Source organism: Pipistrellus hanaki, assembly GCF_964339955.1.
Source record: "Pipistrellus hanaki genome assembly, chromosome: 2".
In the NCBI taxonomy this organism is placed as follows: domain Eukaryota; kingdom Metazoa; phylum Chordata; class Mammalia; order Chiroptera; family Vespertilionidae; genus Pipistrellus; species Pipistrellus hanaki.
In genome coordinates, this window is record NC_140504.1 from 95080848 (window position 1) to 95100455 (window position 19608).

The 19608-nt window shown below is 37.0% G+C and overlaps 1 protein-coding gene across 8 annotated transcripts in view; it reads right to left on the reverse strand.

The window, feature by feature from the left end:
- RNF13 (ring finger protein 13) overlaps positions 1 to 19608 on the reverse strand; it is a 142928-nt gene that overhangs the window by 70680 nt on the left and 52640 nt on the right. For 6 of the 8 annotated variants that reach the window (XR_014794330.1, XM_084875967.1, XM_084875962.1 and 3 more), the window contains 3 exons: positions 13563 to 13688; positions 8248 to 8335; positions 1757 to 1847 (listed from right to left, as the gene is read on the reverse strand). Coding sequence is in view for 7 of the 8 variants with exons in the window: in XM_084875962.1 (XP_084732088.1) it covers positions 1757 to 1847; positions 8248 to 8335; positions 13563 to 13688 (305 nt within the window). In the remaining variant the exon portion in view is untranslated. Of the gene's footprint in view, positions 1 to 1756; positions 1848 to 8237; positions 8336 to 13562; positions 13689 to 19608 lie in introns of all 8 variants that reach the window. The other 2 variants (XM_084875964.1, XM_084875965.1) reach the window with 1 other exon arrangement.

Consider the following 19608-nt stretch of genomic DNA (forward strand, 5'->3'; position numbering starts at 1 on the left):
ATGTTTTAATTTTTAATTTAAAATTGAATTATTTTAGCCCTGGATGGTTAAAGCATCGGCCCGTGTCATGGGTTTGATTCCTGATTAAAAGCAAGGATCGATCTCTGGCTCCAGTTGGGGCATATGTGGGAGGCAACCAAGCAATGTGTCTCCACCAGATTGATGTCTCTCTGTCTATTTTCCTCACTCCCTCCCTTCCACTCTAGAAACCAGTAGAGCCCTAGCTGGTTTATCCTCAGTGGATAGAGCATAGGCTTGTAGAACAAAGGTTCAATTCCAGCCAAGGGCACATGACCAAGTTGCGGGCTCAATTACCAGTAGGGGACGTGCAGGAGGTAGCTGATCAATAATTCTCATCATTGATGTTTGTTTCTATCTCTCTCTCCTTCTCCCTTCCTCTCCGAAATAAAAATATATTAAAATTAGTTTTAAAAAATAGAAACCAGTAGAAAAATATACTCAGGTAAAGATTAACAACAAAAAAAAAGTATGATTTTATAACTAAAAACAAGACTCTAAAATACATATTAAAATATACAGATTTTTTCTAAATGGCACAGCAATATTGAGGTAAAAGCAAATATTAATTCTCCCCCTCCATTAACTACACAAGCTAGGCTGACACAATAGCATCTTTTTTTTTTTTTAATTATTTTTATTCATTTCAGAGAGGAAGGAAGAGGGAGAGATAGAAACATTAATAATAATAATAGGCTGCCTTCTGCATGCCCCCTACTATGGATTGAGCCCACAACCCAGGCATGTGTCCTGTCTGGGAATTAAACCATGACCTCCTGGTCTATAGGTCCATGCTCAACCACTGTGCCACACCACGCAGTCAATAGTATCTTGACTATTTTTAATACAATATCCAAAATTACATTCCCTAATTTAATAAAGACATTCAGAGAATAAGTAAACCGTATTTTAAATATCAAAACTAAATAAGGTAAATGGCCAAAGTAGTAAACAGAAAGTTGCTGTTATGCATTTTCAAACTCAAATATTCATGGATTTATTCCCCCTAAATAATTATAATTAAATTTCATTGTGCCAGTTTCCTCTTTTGGCAAATGGAGATAATAAGAGTTACAATAACCTCTAGAGTGTTTTTATGAGGATTAAATGGATAACAAATGTAAAAGTTTCATGAGTGCCTGGCACTTGCTAAATACTCAATAAATATTATTGCCTTTATTATTAATGTTGTTATTGTTCCTCTTAGAAGCTTACTCCGGCCCACTGCATTTGAGGATCTGTGTCAGGGAAGAAGCTCTGAAGTGTTAGCTATATTAGTTGAGAAAGCTATGCCTTAAGTGATTTGGGGAACTTCCACACAGACGTTTTTATTCCAAATTAAACTTTTCAAACTTTCAAACAAAGTTTTTATCTCCGAAAAAGTTACTTAATACACTGTGTTTTGGATTCTGTGTTTATAAAATAAAAAACTATAATAAAATACAAATATGTCTTAATGAAAACTGTCATATAAATGTTCATCACATTGTTTCTAAATACCAAGTTTCATTAAACCATAAAAACAGTTATATCTTTTTAGCAAACTAGTGCCTTAATCTCTCTAGCATGAAGGTATTTTCAATATGTAGCCATATAGAGGAAATAGTACAACTTATAAGTATTAAAATCATAATGACTTAGAGATAATTTAGCACAATAGAGCATTCTAAAATATAACTTTGATTACAGTTAATATTATCTAATATCTACATTATTATTTTTTATATCCATTACTTACCCTCTTTCAAATGTAAATTCATCTTTCAGGGAATTAGCTGATGATTCACCAATAAAGACAGATGGTATATCAATTTTCTTTAGCACACCGACTGTACAAAACAATAATAAAATTATTCTTAAAAGCTTATACTTAATGTACAATCAACCTAATTTTCTTCCAGCATATGCAACTGGAAACAATCAACTCAAATTATATATTGGTTGATTCTCCCAATAATAGATTTATACCATCATCAAAGTGGCTGAGAAATACTACATTTAAGTAATGAAAGCTAACATTTTGCTTATATGCATTATATACTATCTCAATAGTCCTGAAAATGAAATACAATTTTTTAAAATATATTTTATTGATTTTCTACAGAAAGGAAGGGAGAGGGATAGTCAGAAACATTGATAAGAGAGAATCATCTATCAGCTGCCTCTTGCACACCCCCTACTGGGGATGTCCCCGCAACCAAGGCAGATGCCCTTGACGGGAATCGAATCTGGGACCTTTCAGTCCGCAGGCGAATGCTCTATCCATTGAGCCAAACCGGTTTCGGCGAAATATAATTATTTTTAATATTTCCATTTGATTTATCTTTTATAGACATAATTAGCTATTAGAAAAGGAAGAACTTAAGTTTTCTTTCCACACTTAATTCCTGAATGAAAAAGTGAAAAAACTTTTTTACATACCATTCCCAGGAGAGGTGCAAGCCTAAGAATGTAAGAAAAGACCACTTCACACCAGTCTGAAAAAATGACAGCACAGCACACATACACTTTCCAAAGTGAAAGGATGGCAGGAATTGAGAAAGGCATAGGACAGGGAAGCTGGGTAAATTTCTACTTCCTCCAAATCCTAGACTTCATGGTAAATATTTGTGTTTTGGTTGCTGTCCTAAGAAATTTGACCCTATACCTATATTACAAAACTAAAATCAAATGCCAAAAGAAAAGAAATTACCCATTACTCAGGAAGAGAAATAACACAATCCCCTTAATGTTACCATAGAAAAAGCAGCCTTATTTGTACCTGTGAGTTAATTTAACAGATTTGGCTTTAGACAAAGCCCACTTGTTTTCTTTTGTAATATTTTTCCCAATAACTCTGTTCTATATTTCTTTAAAAAATTCATACTCATTATTTTTAAAGGCAGGGAGAACATAAGAAGAAAACAGAACACAGCCATAATCCTTTCCACTCAAAGACAAAGGTTTTATTTGATAAATCTTTGGGGGTTTTTTGTTTGTTTTGTTTTGTTTTGTTTATAGATTTTAGAGGGAGGGAGAGGGAATCATCAATGTGAAAAACATCGATTGGCTGCCTCTTGCATGTGCCCACTGAGGATCGAACCCACAACTTAGGTATGTGTCCTGATCAGGAATTGAACCCTTTGATGCATAGGATAACACTCCAACCAACTGAGCCACCCTACCAGGGCACTTTTCTTTTCACAAATACATGTAATTATGTAGCCACCACCACAATGAAAATATAGAATGTTCTATCACCCCTCCAAATAATTCCTTTGTGCCCCCAACCTCAGCAACCAATGCCTCCAACTTCAGCAACCACTAATGTGTTTTTCTTTAATTCTAATAAAGACATATTTTAATGTTTTAAACTCTCGGTATCTCTTGGTAGGACACATTTTTTACTTCCAGATTGGTTTAAGAAAATACAATCATTCATTCCCACTCATTTTCTCTCCTCTCTATTTTTCTCTTCTTTCTTTCCCTATCACACTTTCACTTACACACACACACACACACACACACACACACACACACACCATATAAGCCCCAGGAAGGCAGGAACCAATCTAGTAAGTAAAGAAATATTTAATCACTATTTTTACATCAATGGGAATAGAATTTTATTGTTACACCAACAGGATCATATAATAATGGGGCATAGTGTACGCTTTTCTTTCACTCAGTGATAAACTTCAGAGATCCTGTCATGTCAATGAAGATCTACCCCATTGTTTTAATAGCTGGAGAGGTACTGATATAATCATATACACTTTAATGAAAGTATTTTCTAGCTAGCTAAGAGATCTTCCTCTATCACACAGTTGACAATTTAATTTATTTGATAATTAAAACCTGAAATTATATATCCTTTGTAAAAGGAATGTTTTACTCTTTTATTAAGATACTCTGATACACTCAAAGAGAAACTTTTGGGTTGTAACTACTGGCTTATAATTATTGCAAGTAACATAACATCTTTGATTTATACCTAAAGAGATGTTAAAAGCTTCTCATTTTAGTTAGAAGATTAAGAAGAGGGACAATGATGTATGCAAATATGAAAAGCCATATTGGAGACTCTGCAACACTATCTACTAAAAACATGTTCTAGTTCACAAAATATTTTTAGAAACACTAAATTTTAATTCTGATCCACAAAATAATTCCATGAAGTACACACAGCCAAATAGTATTATTATGATATCATAGACAAATCATACTTTACATGGCCAGCCCTAACTCTCCAGATTCTCATATCCAATTGCCTATTTGATATGTTTACTTGATTGCATAACAGATGTTTCAAATTTATTATTTTCAATTGGTATTCTCATGTTTCTATTTTACTCCCAGTCTTTCTCATTTCCATAAATAGCAAACCCATTCACCTACTTTCTCAGAGTAAATATCTTGGGAGTCATCCTTGACTCTTCCCTTTCCTTTATTCCTTATAACAAAACGAGTCCATAATTCTATCACTTCTCTACACAATCACTGCCAACACTCCAGGTCATGATCACCTCTTCCTTGCTGCTGCAGCAACATTCTAACTCACATCTGCTGACACTCTTGCCCATCTTTTCCATGCAGTCTATTCCCAAAAAGAATCGCAACCAAAGTGATCATTTAAAAATATGGCAGGTCACCTCACATTTCTATATAAAACCCATATAAAACAAATTCCAAAGTCCTACAGGATCTGGCCACTGGCTCCTGCTCTAACCTCATCCCAGACCACTCTCTCTGACCCTTGCTCAATTCCAGCCACTGCCATACCTTGAAACACCAAATCTGCTCTATCTTCCAGCTTTCTGTTTGCTGTTCCCTTTCCTTGAAAAACTCCTCCCCAAGCACTCACTTTAGACTTGTGCTTAAATGTCAAAGCCTCATACATAGAAGTCTTCTCTGTCCTCCCTTCATCCCTGTCACTTTATATCCCTTTAGCCAAACATGTTTTTCTTCATAGTACCTGTTACTACTTGACATATAGCATATCTCTTTGTGTCCTCTCTCCCACCCTAGAATGTAATAATAATAGTAATAGTAGCAATAATAATAATAACAATAATACCTAAATAACCATTAAATTATTACTAAGAACCAGATAGTCTTTTAAATATTTTATGTCATAATTCATTAAATCCTCACAACAACCTAATGAGTTAATATTATTATTCCCATTTACAGATCAGAAAAGTGAGGCACAGATATGTTAGGTAACGTACCAATAGTCCAATCACACAAATAGTAAGTGGTAAAGCTGGAATTCAAACTCTGGCAGGCAATCCCCAGAAACCACACCCTTAACTACTGCATTCTGCTACTTCAAAGAAAGGTATGAGAGCAGAGCCTTAAACTGTGTTAACCCCTGCTGTAGTCATGGTACCTAAAACAGTGCTTGAATCAGTATATGCTGCCAAAAAAATATTTGCTGAAAGAAGAAAGCAATGAAAATAGAAGAAACAAACACAAGACATATTGATAACTTGTCCTGGTTACATAGTTAGGCATTTACACAACCTTGACTCAAACTTGAGGCTCTTGACTCCTAATGTAGGTTCTTCCCACTCTGCCATGGCATGGATTTTCTCATATTCCTGCCCTCATATAAGCTTTCCAATCTTGTCAGGTCAAATAAAATTTAAAAGTATTCATACTTTTATAGATGAAAATAAAGGACTTAATATGGTTAATTAACTTTCCTAAGGGTGCAGGTAAATAAAATCTCTTCATCAAGTCCTCTATTTCCCAAGCAGTGGTTGTCAAATTTTTGTAAAATGCTAGAGCCTCTTAAAGGTACTTCATGCATTCTATCACTATTATGATAATTTAATTAGCTAGAAGATTAAAATAATATTTTAAAAGATATGCCCAGCCAGTGTGGCTCAGTAGTTGAGCAGCAACCCATGAAAGAAGAGGTCACCAGATGAATCCTGGTCAGGGCACATCCCCAGGTTGCAAGCTCCATCCCTAGTAGGGACATGGAGAAGGCAGCCAATGAATGTTTTACCCTAATTGTTGTTCTCTCTGACCCTTTCCCTTTCTCTCTCTAAAAGTAATAAAAACATATTTTAAAAAATAATAATTTAAAATATGAAGAAATTAACTAAGGAACTCATTCCTAGATTGTTTCTTTTTTTTTTTTATATATTGTAAGTTTGCCTCAGATTATATTAGGAGTAAGAAGAAAAAGAGTTCTACTCAAACAACAAAAATACTATCTTATGTTATAAAAATATTTTTTTAGGTCAAGGAATTCAAAATATTTCCTATTGAATATTTAGTTATTTAAAATCCTAAATACATTCCAATAAAGTATGTCAGTCTACAGCAGTGTGTGTGTGTGTGTGTGTGTGGGGGGGGGGGGGGGGGGGAGTGCCTCCCCCACATCATCAAACAATTCAACTGAACTCAAGTCTGATGTTATATAGTCAGAGACAGCATCAAATTCTACAGGTTTAGTCTCACAAGACAAGACACCCACCTTTCAGAAGCCAACTGCAAATCCACATTATCACCTGTGCTTCTAACTGACTATAGACTACAAGTACCACCACCCCTTCCCCTTGAGTCCAGTTAATTTGCTATAGCAGATCACAAAACTCAGAGAAATAGTTTACTTTCTGAATTACCAGTTTATTATGAAAGACTATAACTCAGGAACAGACCAATAGAAGAGATATACATGGCAAGTATATGTTAAGGGGCACAGAACTTCCAGGCCCCTATCCAAGCACACAACTCTACCAGCACCTCTACCTATTCACCAACCCAAAGCTTTCCAAACCTGTCCTCTTGGTTTTTTTATGAAAGCTTTTGCTGGAAGCTATCCATTGTCAACAGGGGACTTGGAAGACTGATGGACCTTGAGCTTTAGCAAGGGCTAAAAGCTATGCACTGATTGTTCTATTGAAACAATGGTGGCTCAAACAATTTCCTGACCTAAAAATCTCAAAGTAAATCTTTACTAATATTTACTGACCTTTAAGATAGTCTGTCTGATACCAGATTGCCTGCCTGGCTAAGGGCAAGATGTGTATTCTAAAATTGAATAAAAGCTAACAGGGTTTGATCCACAATGAAGCCTTTCCACTAGAGAAGGGTTTTCTGCCTGGTCCCCCCCACTGCCTTCTGAATTCATATTTCTTGTCTAGTGTGTTCGTTTGTGTACAGCCCCTTTTCCAAATTCTGAACTCTACCCACAAAAGGATGCAACATTCACAGGCTTTATTACATAGGCAAGCTTGATAAAATAATTAGCCATTGACAATCCATTCAATCTTAAGCCCCTCTCCGCTCCTTGAAGGTCAGGAGAGGAACACTCTTCACACATGATTGGTACTCTTGGCAACCAGCCCCAATCCTAAGATGGGGTCCAATAATCATTTCATCAACATAACAAAAGACATCTTTTATCACTCTCACTAAATTAAATGGAAGTGCACAACTTTCTGATTGAAGCCAGTTGTTTCATTAAAATTGGCTCATTTTCCTTACAAGCTAATATTCATTACAGAGTAAGGGAGGATATTCCCATTTTAAATGAAAAGCTAGCACTGGCTGGTGTGGCTCAGATGGCTAAGTAAAATCTCATGTACTAAACGGTTGTCCCTTGTATTCCTGGTCAGGGCACATGCCCAGGTTGCTAGCTCTATCCCAGGTAGGAGGTATGCAGGAGGCTACCTATCAAGGTTTCATTCTCACATTGATATTTATCTTTCTCTCCTCTTCCTTCCCCTCTCTCTAAAAATCAATTAAAAATCTAAATAAATAAATAGCTATAGGCATGTCAATGTATGTTAAGTGGCTAATAACCAAAGTGTATTTAAGAAAGCACAAATATGTGGCTTTGAAATTCCACAAGAATACATTAGCCCCATAGCCTAAATTTGAATCTTGTGAATCTCTTAATAAATCAGAAAAAATTCTTTTATGGTATCCTTAACTCGGCATGCTTATCTCTACTTAAAGTTTTGGTTTTCCTTTTGTTTCTACCAACATATTAACATATCTTCTAAAATGAAATAAATTGGTTAAAAAAATAAACAAAACTGTTTGGAAAAGAATAAGTCAAGTCCATTTCTATTGTGAATAAAATTGTCCCAACAGTATTAAATATTGGGACTCACAATTGTGATAGAAAAGAAATTCTGCTTTAAAAAAAAAAAAATGAGAGAAGAATTTTGTTAAGTTTTACAAAAGATCTGTCAAACAGGAGAGAAGAAAAGTGATACCTGTACTTACTGTCGTTGGATCCCATGCTAATGAGCTCATCAGAATCAACATTGTGAACTATGGCTGCTTTGTATCCTGCTCTCTGTGCATTTAAAACCTGCAAGTCAGAAAACAGTAATGATATGAAGAAGAATGTGACAAAGCACTAAGTCCCTCAGCTTTGATAAACATAGTCAACAATTCTATACCATATTCTGGGGCTTCTTTTATCTTTAAAGATAAAAGCATGATATGCTAATTAGACTGGACAGCTGAATGATTCTGGACATCATTCTTGATGTCCTTCCGGATAAGCCATGACGGCAGGGGCCGAGGCAGAGGTAGTTAGGGGTGATCAGGCAGGCAGATAGAGTGGTTAGGGGCGATCAGGCAGGCAAGTAAAGTGGTTAGGGGCAACCAGGCAGGCATGCAGAGTGGTTAGGGGTGATCAGGCAGGCAGAGTGGTTAAGGGCAATTAGACAGGCAGGTGAGTGTTAAGGGGCAATCAGGCAGGCAGAATGGTTAGGGGCAATTAGGCAGGCAGGTGAGTGTTATGGGCAATCAGGCAGGCAGGTAAGTGATTAGGAGTTAGCAGTCCTGGATTGGGAGGGGGTACAGGCCAGGCTGAGGGACCCGCCTTCCCCGTACATGAATTTCATGCACCAGACTTCCAGTGTATTTATAACAGATCTCAAGTGTATTCTTGAAACACAAATAAATGTTCTACATTGATTATCAAGGACTTATTTAGATATCTTTTTCATTTCACTCAGGGTGTTAAGTAAAATAAGAAGCAAATAAAAGATAGGAATACAAGCTAAAATACTAAAATGATCCAAAGCAATAAACTCATCCAGCTCTAAAAAGATAAAGATTTACTGTGATCAAGCTGGGGTCATTGGCCCTTGGGAACTCAAACCTGCCGCCAACACTTTTAGTGGGATAAACTTGAGCAAATTATTTTTCTGCCTTATTTCTCAGTTTGCCCAATTTTAAAATGAGAATGACAATAATATTTTTCTTATGTAAAATATTAAAATGGTGAATAGAATAGTATGGCCAAGCCATACCATGAAGACAGAAGAGAATCAGTCTAGAGATTGACACTGACAACGCCTTGCCATACTAGAAGACAGGAGCTGTGCGTCGCTGAAGGATGCCCAGGACCAAACCAGAGAGGGTCGGACTACATCAACACCATTTGTCAACCAACCAGATCTGAAATACCATGGCTGACATGTACACATAAGGAACTGTTTGACATTGAAATTGGTACTCAAAAGAACTGTTGGCCCAGAAAGGAACTCACTACAGACTGATTCATTTTCCTCTCAGCATAACCATTATAGCTTGTCTCAGTTTCGGTCCTTAAAAGGAATTCCTTGTATCACATGATCTAACACATCTAAGGGAAATAATGAACAACATAAATTGATGAACAGAAACAGACCTGGAGACAGAGAAGCAGTGATCAAACTCAGTGGGAAGGTAGGGGAGGGTGGGGGCAAAGGGGAGAGATCAAACAAAGGACTTGTGTGCATGCATATAAACCTAACCAGTGGTCATGGACAACAGGGAGTGGGCATAAGTAGGGAGGAATTTGGGATGGGAATGGGGGAATGAAAACAATTATGTGATACCATAATCAATAAAGAAATTTTTAAAAAATAAAAAAAATTTAAAATTTTTAAAAAGAATACTATGGCTAACACATAGAAGTAAGTCATATAAAAGCTATTTTTATTAGCTTCATCATCAACCATGTTCTTTAAAATTCATTTCTAAAACTTTGAAAAAATTAAAAATAATCCAGCCTAAAGTTGCTTGCTTTGATTCTATCTAGCTATTTAATCTTTCCTAAAGCTAGTCTTTAAAAGAGAAACTTTTGCATTATAAGAATATCGCTAGATATGTGACAAAATTATCTTACCTGAAAGATCTAAAAAGTAACCAAACATATTACTATACTTCACTTAAAATAACATTGTCTTGAATATAATAAACCCAAACCTAAGCTACTTAGTATATAACCTTTGGACCATTGATTAAAAAAAAAAAAAAAGATAAAAATTGGGTATTCAATATACATAAACATATACACAAACAGAAATCATATATATATATAACATAAAATTTTAAAACTTTGAAAGCTATATATATATATATATATAGTCCTGTGTACTTAACATGGTAGGAAACTTTTAAAATATATCATCTTATGATCACTATATAGTGATTAGTCTCTCAAAATGTTTCTTTATAGTACTTAGGTCTACTATTGGTTCAGTTTTAGCTATCAGCATTATAATGATTCAAAACTCTACTGTAATTCGCGGAGGACGGTTTGGCTCAGTGGATAGAGGGTTGGCCTGCGGACTGAAAGGTCCCAGGTTCGATTCCGGTCAAGGGCATGTACCTTGGTTGCGGGCACATCCCCAGTAGGGGGTGTGCAGGAGGCAGCTGATCGATGATTCTCTCTCCTCGATGTTTCTGGCTCTCTATCCCTCTCTCTTCCTCTCTGTAAAAAATCAATAAAATATATTAAAAAAAAAAAAAAAAAAAAAACTCTACTGTAATTCAATAACAATAAAACCTGAATCAAATTCCAAAGAGTAAGGCAATGCTCAAAGAATCAGGTTCCCAAGAGTAAAGGAAAAGCCAGCCAAGTATAGACAGAATCTGGATTTTAATGCTAGGTAAGGAGTGAGGCTCATGGACTCAACCCCAATCAGGAAGGTTGGCTTTGCACAGGTAAAATTCTCTTCTACAATTATAATCCTTGACTTCTCTAAAACTACACATACAAATTGGGTTTCTGAAAGAGACAATAATGTGGATTAATCAGAATAAATTTATCCTATCACTGAGAAAAACTAAACTGTCAAAATAAGAGTTCCTAAAAAATTAATATTGTTCATTTTTACAGCTTCTATTACATCTATGAAATAGCCAGATGCAGAGTAGGAACTCATTAAATATTACTTGAATGAATAAATGTATAAAGTATGTGCTCAAAGGTCTAGCTAACATTATAATAATAGAGGTCTATGTACAAACACTGGAACAAGAATGGGCCTTCCTTCCCCTGGCTGCTGGCACTACCTATGCTTCAGCCAGAGCCGCCTTTCTACCTTCACTCTGGCCTGGAGCCACTTTTCCGCCTTCCCATGTTGCCCAGAGGCCCAGAGTGACAACAACGCAGTGAATACAGGACTTAAATATAAGACGGGAAACCATAAAAATACTGGAGCCATCCACAGGCAGCAAAATCTCAGACATATGCCAAAAGAACTTCTTCACTAATACTGGCCCTAGAGCAATGGAAACTAAAGAGAAAATAAACAAATGGGACTACATCAAAATAAAAAGCTTTTTTTACAGCAAAAGAAACCATCAACAAAACAAGAGAACATATTTGCAAATCTTATCACTGATAAAGGTTTAATCTCTAACATCTACAGACAATTTATACAACTTAATAAAAGGAAGATAAATGACCAAATTAAAAAATGGGCAATGGATCTAAATAGAATCTTCTCAAAAGACAGAAAGAAGGCCAAGAGGCACATGAAAACATGTTCAAAGTCACTAATTATCCAAGAGATGCAAATCAAAACAACAATGCGGTACCATCTCACACCTGTCTGAATGGCTATCATCAACAAATCAGCAAAGGACAAGTGCTGGCGAGGATGCGGAGAAAAAGGAACCCTCATGCACTGTGGTGGGAATGCAGACTGGTGCAACTACTATGGAGAACAGTATGGAGTTTCCTCAAAAAACTGAAAATGGAACTCCCATTTGACCCAGTAATCCCACTCCAAGGAATATATCCCAAGAAACTAGAAATACCAATCAGAAAGGATATATGCACCCCTATGTTCATAGCAGCACAATCTAGGATTTGGAAACAGCCTAGGTGCCCATCAGCAGATGATTGGATCAAAAAACTTTGGTACATCTAAACAATGGAACATTATGCTACCATAAAAAGAAGGAATAATTATCATTTGTAGCAACCTGGATGGAATTGGAGAACATCATGCTGAGTGAAATAAGCCAGTCAATGAAAGAAAAACACCACATGATCTCACTCATTTGTGGATAATAAAGAACATTATAAACTGATGAACAAAAAGATAGATACAGAAGACAGTAAAGAAACAGACTGTGAAATTACAGCAGGGAGGGTAGGGAGATATGGGGGGAGATAAGAGATCAACTGAAGGACTTGTATGCATGCATATAAGCAAAACCAATGGACGAAAAATTCTGGGGACAGAAGGCATGTATGGGAGTGGGGGAAGGGATTGGTAAGGTATGTACACATATAATACCTTAATAACTGCCCTTCCCTGCTGGCTTGGTCACCCCCAACTGCCCTCCCTGCAGGCCTGGTCACTCTGAACTGCCCTCCCCTGCTGGCCTAATCCCCAAAAACTGCCCTCTCTTGCTAGCCTGGTCACCCCCAACTTCCCTCCCCTGTAGGCCTCGTCTCCCCCCTCCCCACCCAACTGCCCTCCCCTGATGGCCATCTTGTGGTGGCCATCTTGTGTCCATATGGGGGTGGCCATCTTATGTGTTGGAGTGATGATCAATTTGCATAGTGCCTCTTTATTATATAGGATTGCTTTAATAAGTTTACTGTGGAGGTGTTATTTCTTTCATGAGTAGAGACAAAATTCAGGCATAGTCCAAAAACAGATTTGTAAAAACAGTATTAAAAGTATCATAAAACCACATCTCTAGAGTAGCACTAATGATAGTGAGGGAAGTTCTATGACAAACTGTATTTCACTATCTGAAATGCCAGCTTAATCCACTCTGGGGAGACAAATTTTGTTCAGGTAACAGAATCAGCTTTATTACACTGAGAAATCCCAATGACAACAGATACAGATATAGGTGTAGCAGAAGGGTAAAGACATAAAATTAAAGGTTAAGATTTCCATTCCTAGATTAGATCAAGCAAGATTCAACTATTCAACAATAGTTCAAAGACACAACAACCACGTGGAAATTCTTAGAACAATAGTAATTATTTATATCCTAGTCAATTTGTTTGCTTTCAATCTTACTAAAACTGTGAATCATGAAACCGATGGTGGCTTCCTCTTTGTACTGGCTGCTAAAAGGTTAGAATACATTCTGTAGCAAATGAATGGCTTACATAAACTTGCTCCTGTATTTTTGCCTTTACTATCTCATTTTCCTTTTGTCCTCACTTTTTTCATTTTTAAACCTGAATGAATTATGTAAACTTACTTAAATCCTTTCTGAAACAAGTGTGTACTTAAGATACTAATTAAGCAAACAGAAACAAAAAATTAAAAAGCAAACATTACCTTTATATCAAAATTACAATCAAGTCTTCTAATTAACACGATGAAAGTGCCAGATGAATTGTCTTTTAGAGGTGGAGGCACTATGGGTTCACAGGCATTCTCTGGTTTTGAGTTAATCAAAAAACCCTGAAAAAGAATTGGTAGTTAATTTTTTTCTCTGTTAAACAAACAAACAAACAAAAAATTCAACTTGTTTCTAAAAACATGTTTTGAATTTGTTTCATGTGTTTTGCATTATGCTAGATGAATTATCTGGCAATACAATAGTTCCTATCCCCCAACTGCTCATAATCCCAGAACTTTTAAGTAATGTTTGGTTTCATAAGCATTTAGATTTTTTAAGTAAATTCTGTTTTTGCTATTAATATTTTTTTAAATGTCACGAAAAAGCCCATTACCTCAAGACAAATATTTTTAGCATCTTGGTATATTTCAAAACAATTATTGGCATTTCTAAAACAAGCAAATACTTTTTTCAAATTAACTTTTTGTATAGTCTCAATCATTTATTGATTTATGTAAAATTAACTCAAATTTATTTTATGTTATCAAACAATGAAAATGCACAGAATTTCTAGAAATTTATGGAAACACTAGCCTCAATTAGCAGACATATGTAGAAAAATGGCCCCTGCTACATTTTTAATAGCAAGAACTTGAAAACATGCACATCAATAAGGCAGGCATTTAAAAATTATAATATATTCACACAACAAAAAATAATGAAGTCATTAAAAAGGATGAGGTAAATCTATATACATTAAATAGGAAAGACGTCCACAAGATAATTAACTTGAAAAGAAAATAGCAAGTTGCTTTCCCAGAACTACAAGAAGGTTTAACATCAGAAAATGTATTAAAAAGTAACATTGTTGCCGAAGCCGGTTTGGCTCAGTGGTAGAGCGTTGGTCTGTGGACTGAAAGGTCCCAAGTTCGATTTCGGTCAAGGGCATGTACATTGGTTGCGGGCACATCCCCGGTAGGAGGTGTGCAAGAGGCAGCAGGCCGATGTTTCTCTCTCATCGACGTTTCTAGCTCTCTATCTCTCTCCCTTCCTCTCTGTTAAAAATCAATAAAATATATTTTTTTTAAAAAGTAACATTGTTATAATAAATATGTTATTAATATTAAATGTTACATTATATGTATATTAATAAACGTTTGATACATAGAAATGTTATATTAATAGGTTAAAACAGAAAAACCAAATGTCTATGTCAATAGATATAAAACACTGAATAAATGCATAAAAATTATCAAATTCATTAAATCCACTTATAAAAAGAAATGAGGCAATTAAGCCTATAACACATTGCTTGAATTAAAATCTCTATGGTCTAGCAGTCACACCAACCATCCTATTCCACAGAATTTGGTAATTCCTCCTGCCTTGGTTAGCTTGTGCTAGGGAATGCTTTTGCACATTTCAGGAATAAAACGTAGCATACCTTTATTTACTCATGGAATAGTTGCCCTTCTTGATTCCATAAAGCACTTGGTTTTTGCTAGAATTGTGGTTATCATTCCAATGAATATTTAGTTCACTCATGTTAAATTTACATCCTTTTCTGCACCTTTATGCACACAAACTTTTTGCTATAATGCCAAATCACATAGTACATGCAGTTCTTTTCAAAATACTTGTAAAGCAATTAAAATGAATCTGTACTATTAAGACATATAACTAAACTAAAGTGAAGAACATGAGCAGCTACTGCCAAATTCCCTGGTGATGACAGGTCCATCATGACTGCCACCTGATGGATATTAATTGAAAGACTTCCCAATGTCAGAGATGTAAAACATGGGTAAGAAAATGTGGGGGTTTTTTAACCCTCCTCTAAGGATATGTTGGTTTTTATATTGTTTCAGAGGGAGAAAAGGAGGAAGAAAAGGGGAGGGTGGGAAGAGAGAGAGAGAGAGAGAGAGAGAGAGAGAGAGAGAGAGAGAGAGAGAGAGAGAGAAACACCCATGTGAGAAAGTTGCCTCCCACTGATGCCCTGACTGAGGATACAACCCGAAACCTAGGTATGTGTCCGGACCAGAAATCAAACCCATAACCTTTTGGTGTAAAAGGTCAACATTCCAACCAATTAAGCTATTGGGCCAGGGCTGAAATGCATCTTAGAATAAATTTATGATATGTACAGACAAAAAAAAAAAGGGGGGGGGGGGCGCGGGGGCGCTACAAGTGTAACTTTAATAAGGTCTTTGCTTTTGCCCAAGTGTGACTCAATGGTTAAGTGTACACCCATGTACCAGGAGGTCGCAGGTGTGATTCTGGTCAGGGCACATGCCCAGGTTGCAGGTTCAATTCCCAGTGGGGGGGGTGGGTGGAGGGGTGCAGAAGGCAGCCTATTAATGTTGATGCTTCGATGTTTCTATCTCTCCCTCTTCCTTCCTCTTCCTCAAATCTATAAAGATTTTTTTTTCTTAAAAAAAAGGTATTTGCTTTAAATCATTTCTATACTGTTGAATGTGTTATGACAAGCATGTATTATTTTTTAATTTTATTATTTTTTAATCCTCAAGAATATGTTTTTACTTATTTATTTATTTATTTATTTACTTGTTTATTTATTTTTGTTTTATAGAAAGAGAGGAAGGAAGAGAGAGAAACATCTATATTAAAGGGAAGCATCGATCAGCCACTTCATGTATGCACACTGGCCAGGGAACAAATCCACAACCTAGATATGTGCCCTGAGCAGGAATTGAACCCACAACCTTTTGGTGTATGGGATAGTGCTCCAACCAACTGAGCCACCCAGTCAGGGCAGCATGTATTATTTTCAAACCTAAAATTTATAAAAATACACATATGCTAAAAGTACAAAAAACTACTAGCATTAGTGAAAAATTGAATTCTTAAAAAACTCTTAAATTATTAAACATATCTTTCCTGATGATTGTGCTAAAAAAAAAAAAAGAATAACTTCCTAAAATAGTTCCTATTCTCCCCTCAGAGGTGAGTCACTTAAAACTAATGCAAATTTACTTTCTTTGATCCATGAAGTCTCTGAGGTAGGGTAATAATGAGTTCTGCCAATTAATTGGCAGAAGTTCTTTACTAGTAAATAGGAGTGGCCAAGAAAATGCTGCCTGAAGCCAGGTCCACATGTCTAGAGTCACCCTCTAGGGCCAATCCCTTTTAAAAGGATGCTTGCTCCACAATTAAGAACCCTCCTCATCTCTGTCTTCTGAAGGGGGTCCTTTATGCCAATACATAGGAAACCCAAGAAAACTACCAATGCCTAGGATACTCAGAAACTGGATGCCCGCTTTTCTTCTCTTTGCTATTGTAATTCTGTGATGATTAAACAAGATTCTGGACAAAAACAGTGCGTGTATAGTGGCACCTCAATTATCATCAAATGCATAATGCAGTAAATTTACAGTATATTAATATGTTGACTTTTATAAAGCTTTTATGACTATACATAAAGCAAAGTGCACAAAATATAATTTTTCAGCTTGATGCATTTTCTGACATACCTGTATCAGGACATAAAACATGAACAGCACTCCAGAAGTTCCCTTCATCCTCCCTGCCATTCATTCACTGCTCCCCAACCCAATCTCTCTCTCTCTCTCTCTCTCTTTCTCTCTCTCTCTCTCTCTTCCCCATCCCTCCTACTCTGTCTAAAATCAATGGGGAAATATTATTGGGTGGTGGCGTTTTTTTGTTTTGTTTTTTTTAAGTAAAAGCAGGGCCAGTAAGTGTTGCTCAGTGGTTGAGCGTCGACCTATGAACTAGGACACATGTGTCAAACACAAGGCCCGCGGGCCAAATCCAGCCCGCCAGGCCTTGCAATGTGGCCCACACCGCGCTGTCATCACTGCACTCCGCTGTCAGTTTATGACATTGTCAGTTTATGACTGTTCAGTAAACCATTCGGCCCGCGATTTAGGCTGGATTTTAGATTTTGGCCCCTTCTCTGATTGAGTTCGACACCCCTAAACTAGGAGATCACAGTTAGTTTCTGGGTCTCCGTGCATGCCCGGGTTGCAGGCTCAATCCCCATTAGAGGGTGTGCAGAAGGCAGCCAATTGATGATTCTCTCATCCTTGATGTTTCTACTTCCTCTCTGAAATCAATGAAAACATATTTAAAAAAAAAAAAAAAAAAAAAAGGAGGAAGAGAAGAAGTGATAAATTGGTGTTTCAGTGAATACCCGAAGTTATGAATTAATAACTTCAGTAACATCAAACAATTAACATTTGCTGAGCCATGGCACTCAGTACTGTGTCAAGCAGTATGCCCTTTAAATGTTCTAACTCAGTTCATCTTTGCAACCTTATGAGATAACTACTATTATTATTATCATCCCTATTTTATTTTATTTTATTTTATTTTATTTATTGTTCATCAGATTTTTTTAATTTCCTTGGTTTTTAGATTCACTTGTTGATAATTACGTATTTGTTGTTCATAATTTTTATCTTTGTTTACTTTCTCTTCTGAAAGAACCCCCTTCAGCAATTCATAAAATTCTGGTTTGGTGGTGATGAACTCCTTTAGCTTTTTTTTTATTAGTGAAGCTCTTTATCTGGCCTTCGATTCTGAGTGATAGCTTTGCTGGGTAGCTTATTTTTGGCTGTAGGTTCTTGCTATTCATCACCTTGAATATTTCTTGCCATTCCCTTCTGGCCTGCATGGTTTCTGTTGAGAAGTCAGCTGACAATCGTATAGGTGCTCCTTTATAAGTTACTACCTTCTTTGCTCTTGCTTCTTTTAATATTCTCTCTTTATCTTTTGCTCTTGGAATTTTAATAATGATGTGTCTCGGTGTGGTCCTCTTTGGATTCCTTTTGTTTGGAGTTAGTTCTGTGCGCTTCCTGGACTTGTAAGTCAAATTCTTTCCCCAGGTGGGGGAAGTTTTCTGTCACTATTTCTTTCAGTATGTTTTCGATATCTTGCTCTCTCTCCTCTTCTGGAACCCCCATAATTCTGATGTTGGTTCGCTTCAAGTTGTCCCAGAGGTTTCTTACATTATCTTCAATTTTCTGGATTCTCTTGCCTTCTAGCTTCTGTGGAGGAGTGTCTTCTGGCTCTTTATGTTCCAAATCTTTGACTTGATTCTTGCGATCTTCCCTTCTGTTTTTAGGACTCTGTAAAATATTTTTTATTTCAGACAATGTATTCTTTATTTCTTGTTGATCCCTTATCATTTCTTGTTGACTCCTTATTAATTCTAGTTGATCTCTTTTCATATCCTCATAGGCCTTATCCATCTTTTCTAGGAAATTCTTGAAAAACCTTATAAGCGTAGATTTGAACTCTATATCCAGACGCTTTTTGTCCTCCATTTCTTTTGTTTGTGATCTATTTTGTTGTCGCATTTCGCAGTTACAGATGGGACGGGGTTTCAGGGTGGAGCCTGCAGCTTTGGCTTCCGTCAGCCCCGCCCTATGCGGGTCCTTCAGTGCTCGCTGCCGGTGCCTCTGAGAGAAAGGTGCCCTCGATTTTCGCCTGCTGCCAAACAGTCTATGCTCTCCCCCAATGAGCCCGGTATTGGGGTTCAGTTCAGTTGGAAGTGGAGTTGGAGGTGGCGTTCACAGCAGTCTGGAGCCCCAGTCTCCTTCCCGTCAGGGCAATCCCGCGGCACAGCCGACCGTCCCTTCTCTGGGGGCAGTGTGCGCGCCTCCGGGACCTCCTTTCTCCGCTACCCCGGGGTTCCGACTTACAGCCCAGCTCCCTATGGCTGAGCCTGAGTCCCCGGGGTCTGGCCCAGAACTGGGGTTCAGAGCAGTTGGGGGCCCAGCACAGTCGGAGTTTTATCTCCTTTCCGCTAGGGAACGCCCGCCAGGCACTCGGCCTCCCTCCTCTCAGGCTCCGTCCTCTCCGCGTGCGCCGCGTGTCTCTGTACCTTAGGCTTTTACAGCTCCTCCGTGCTTCCTTCTGGTTTTCTCCTTGCTTCTTATTGTAGGATTTCCAGTCAGTCGACTTTCCTGTAGTTCTGGGTAATGTCCATTTTATATTTTAGTTGTATTTTATTAAAATTGTTGTGTGCGGCTGCGGCTAGTTGCCTACCCGAGCAGCCAT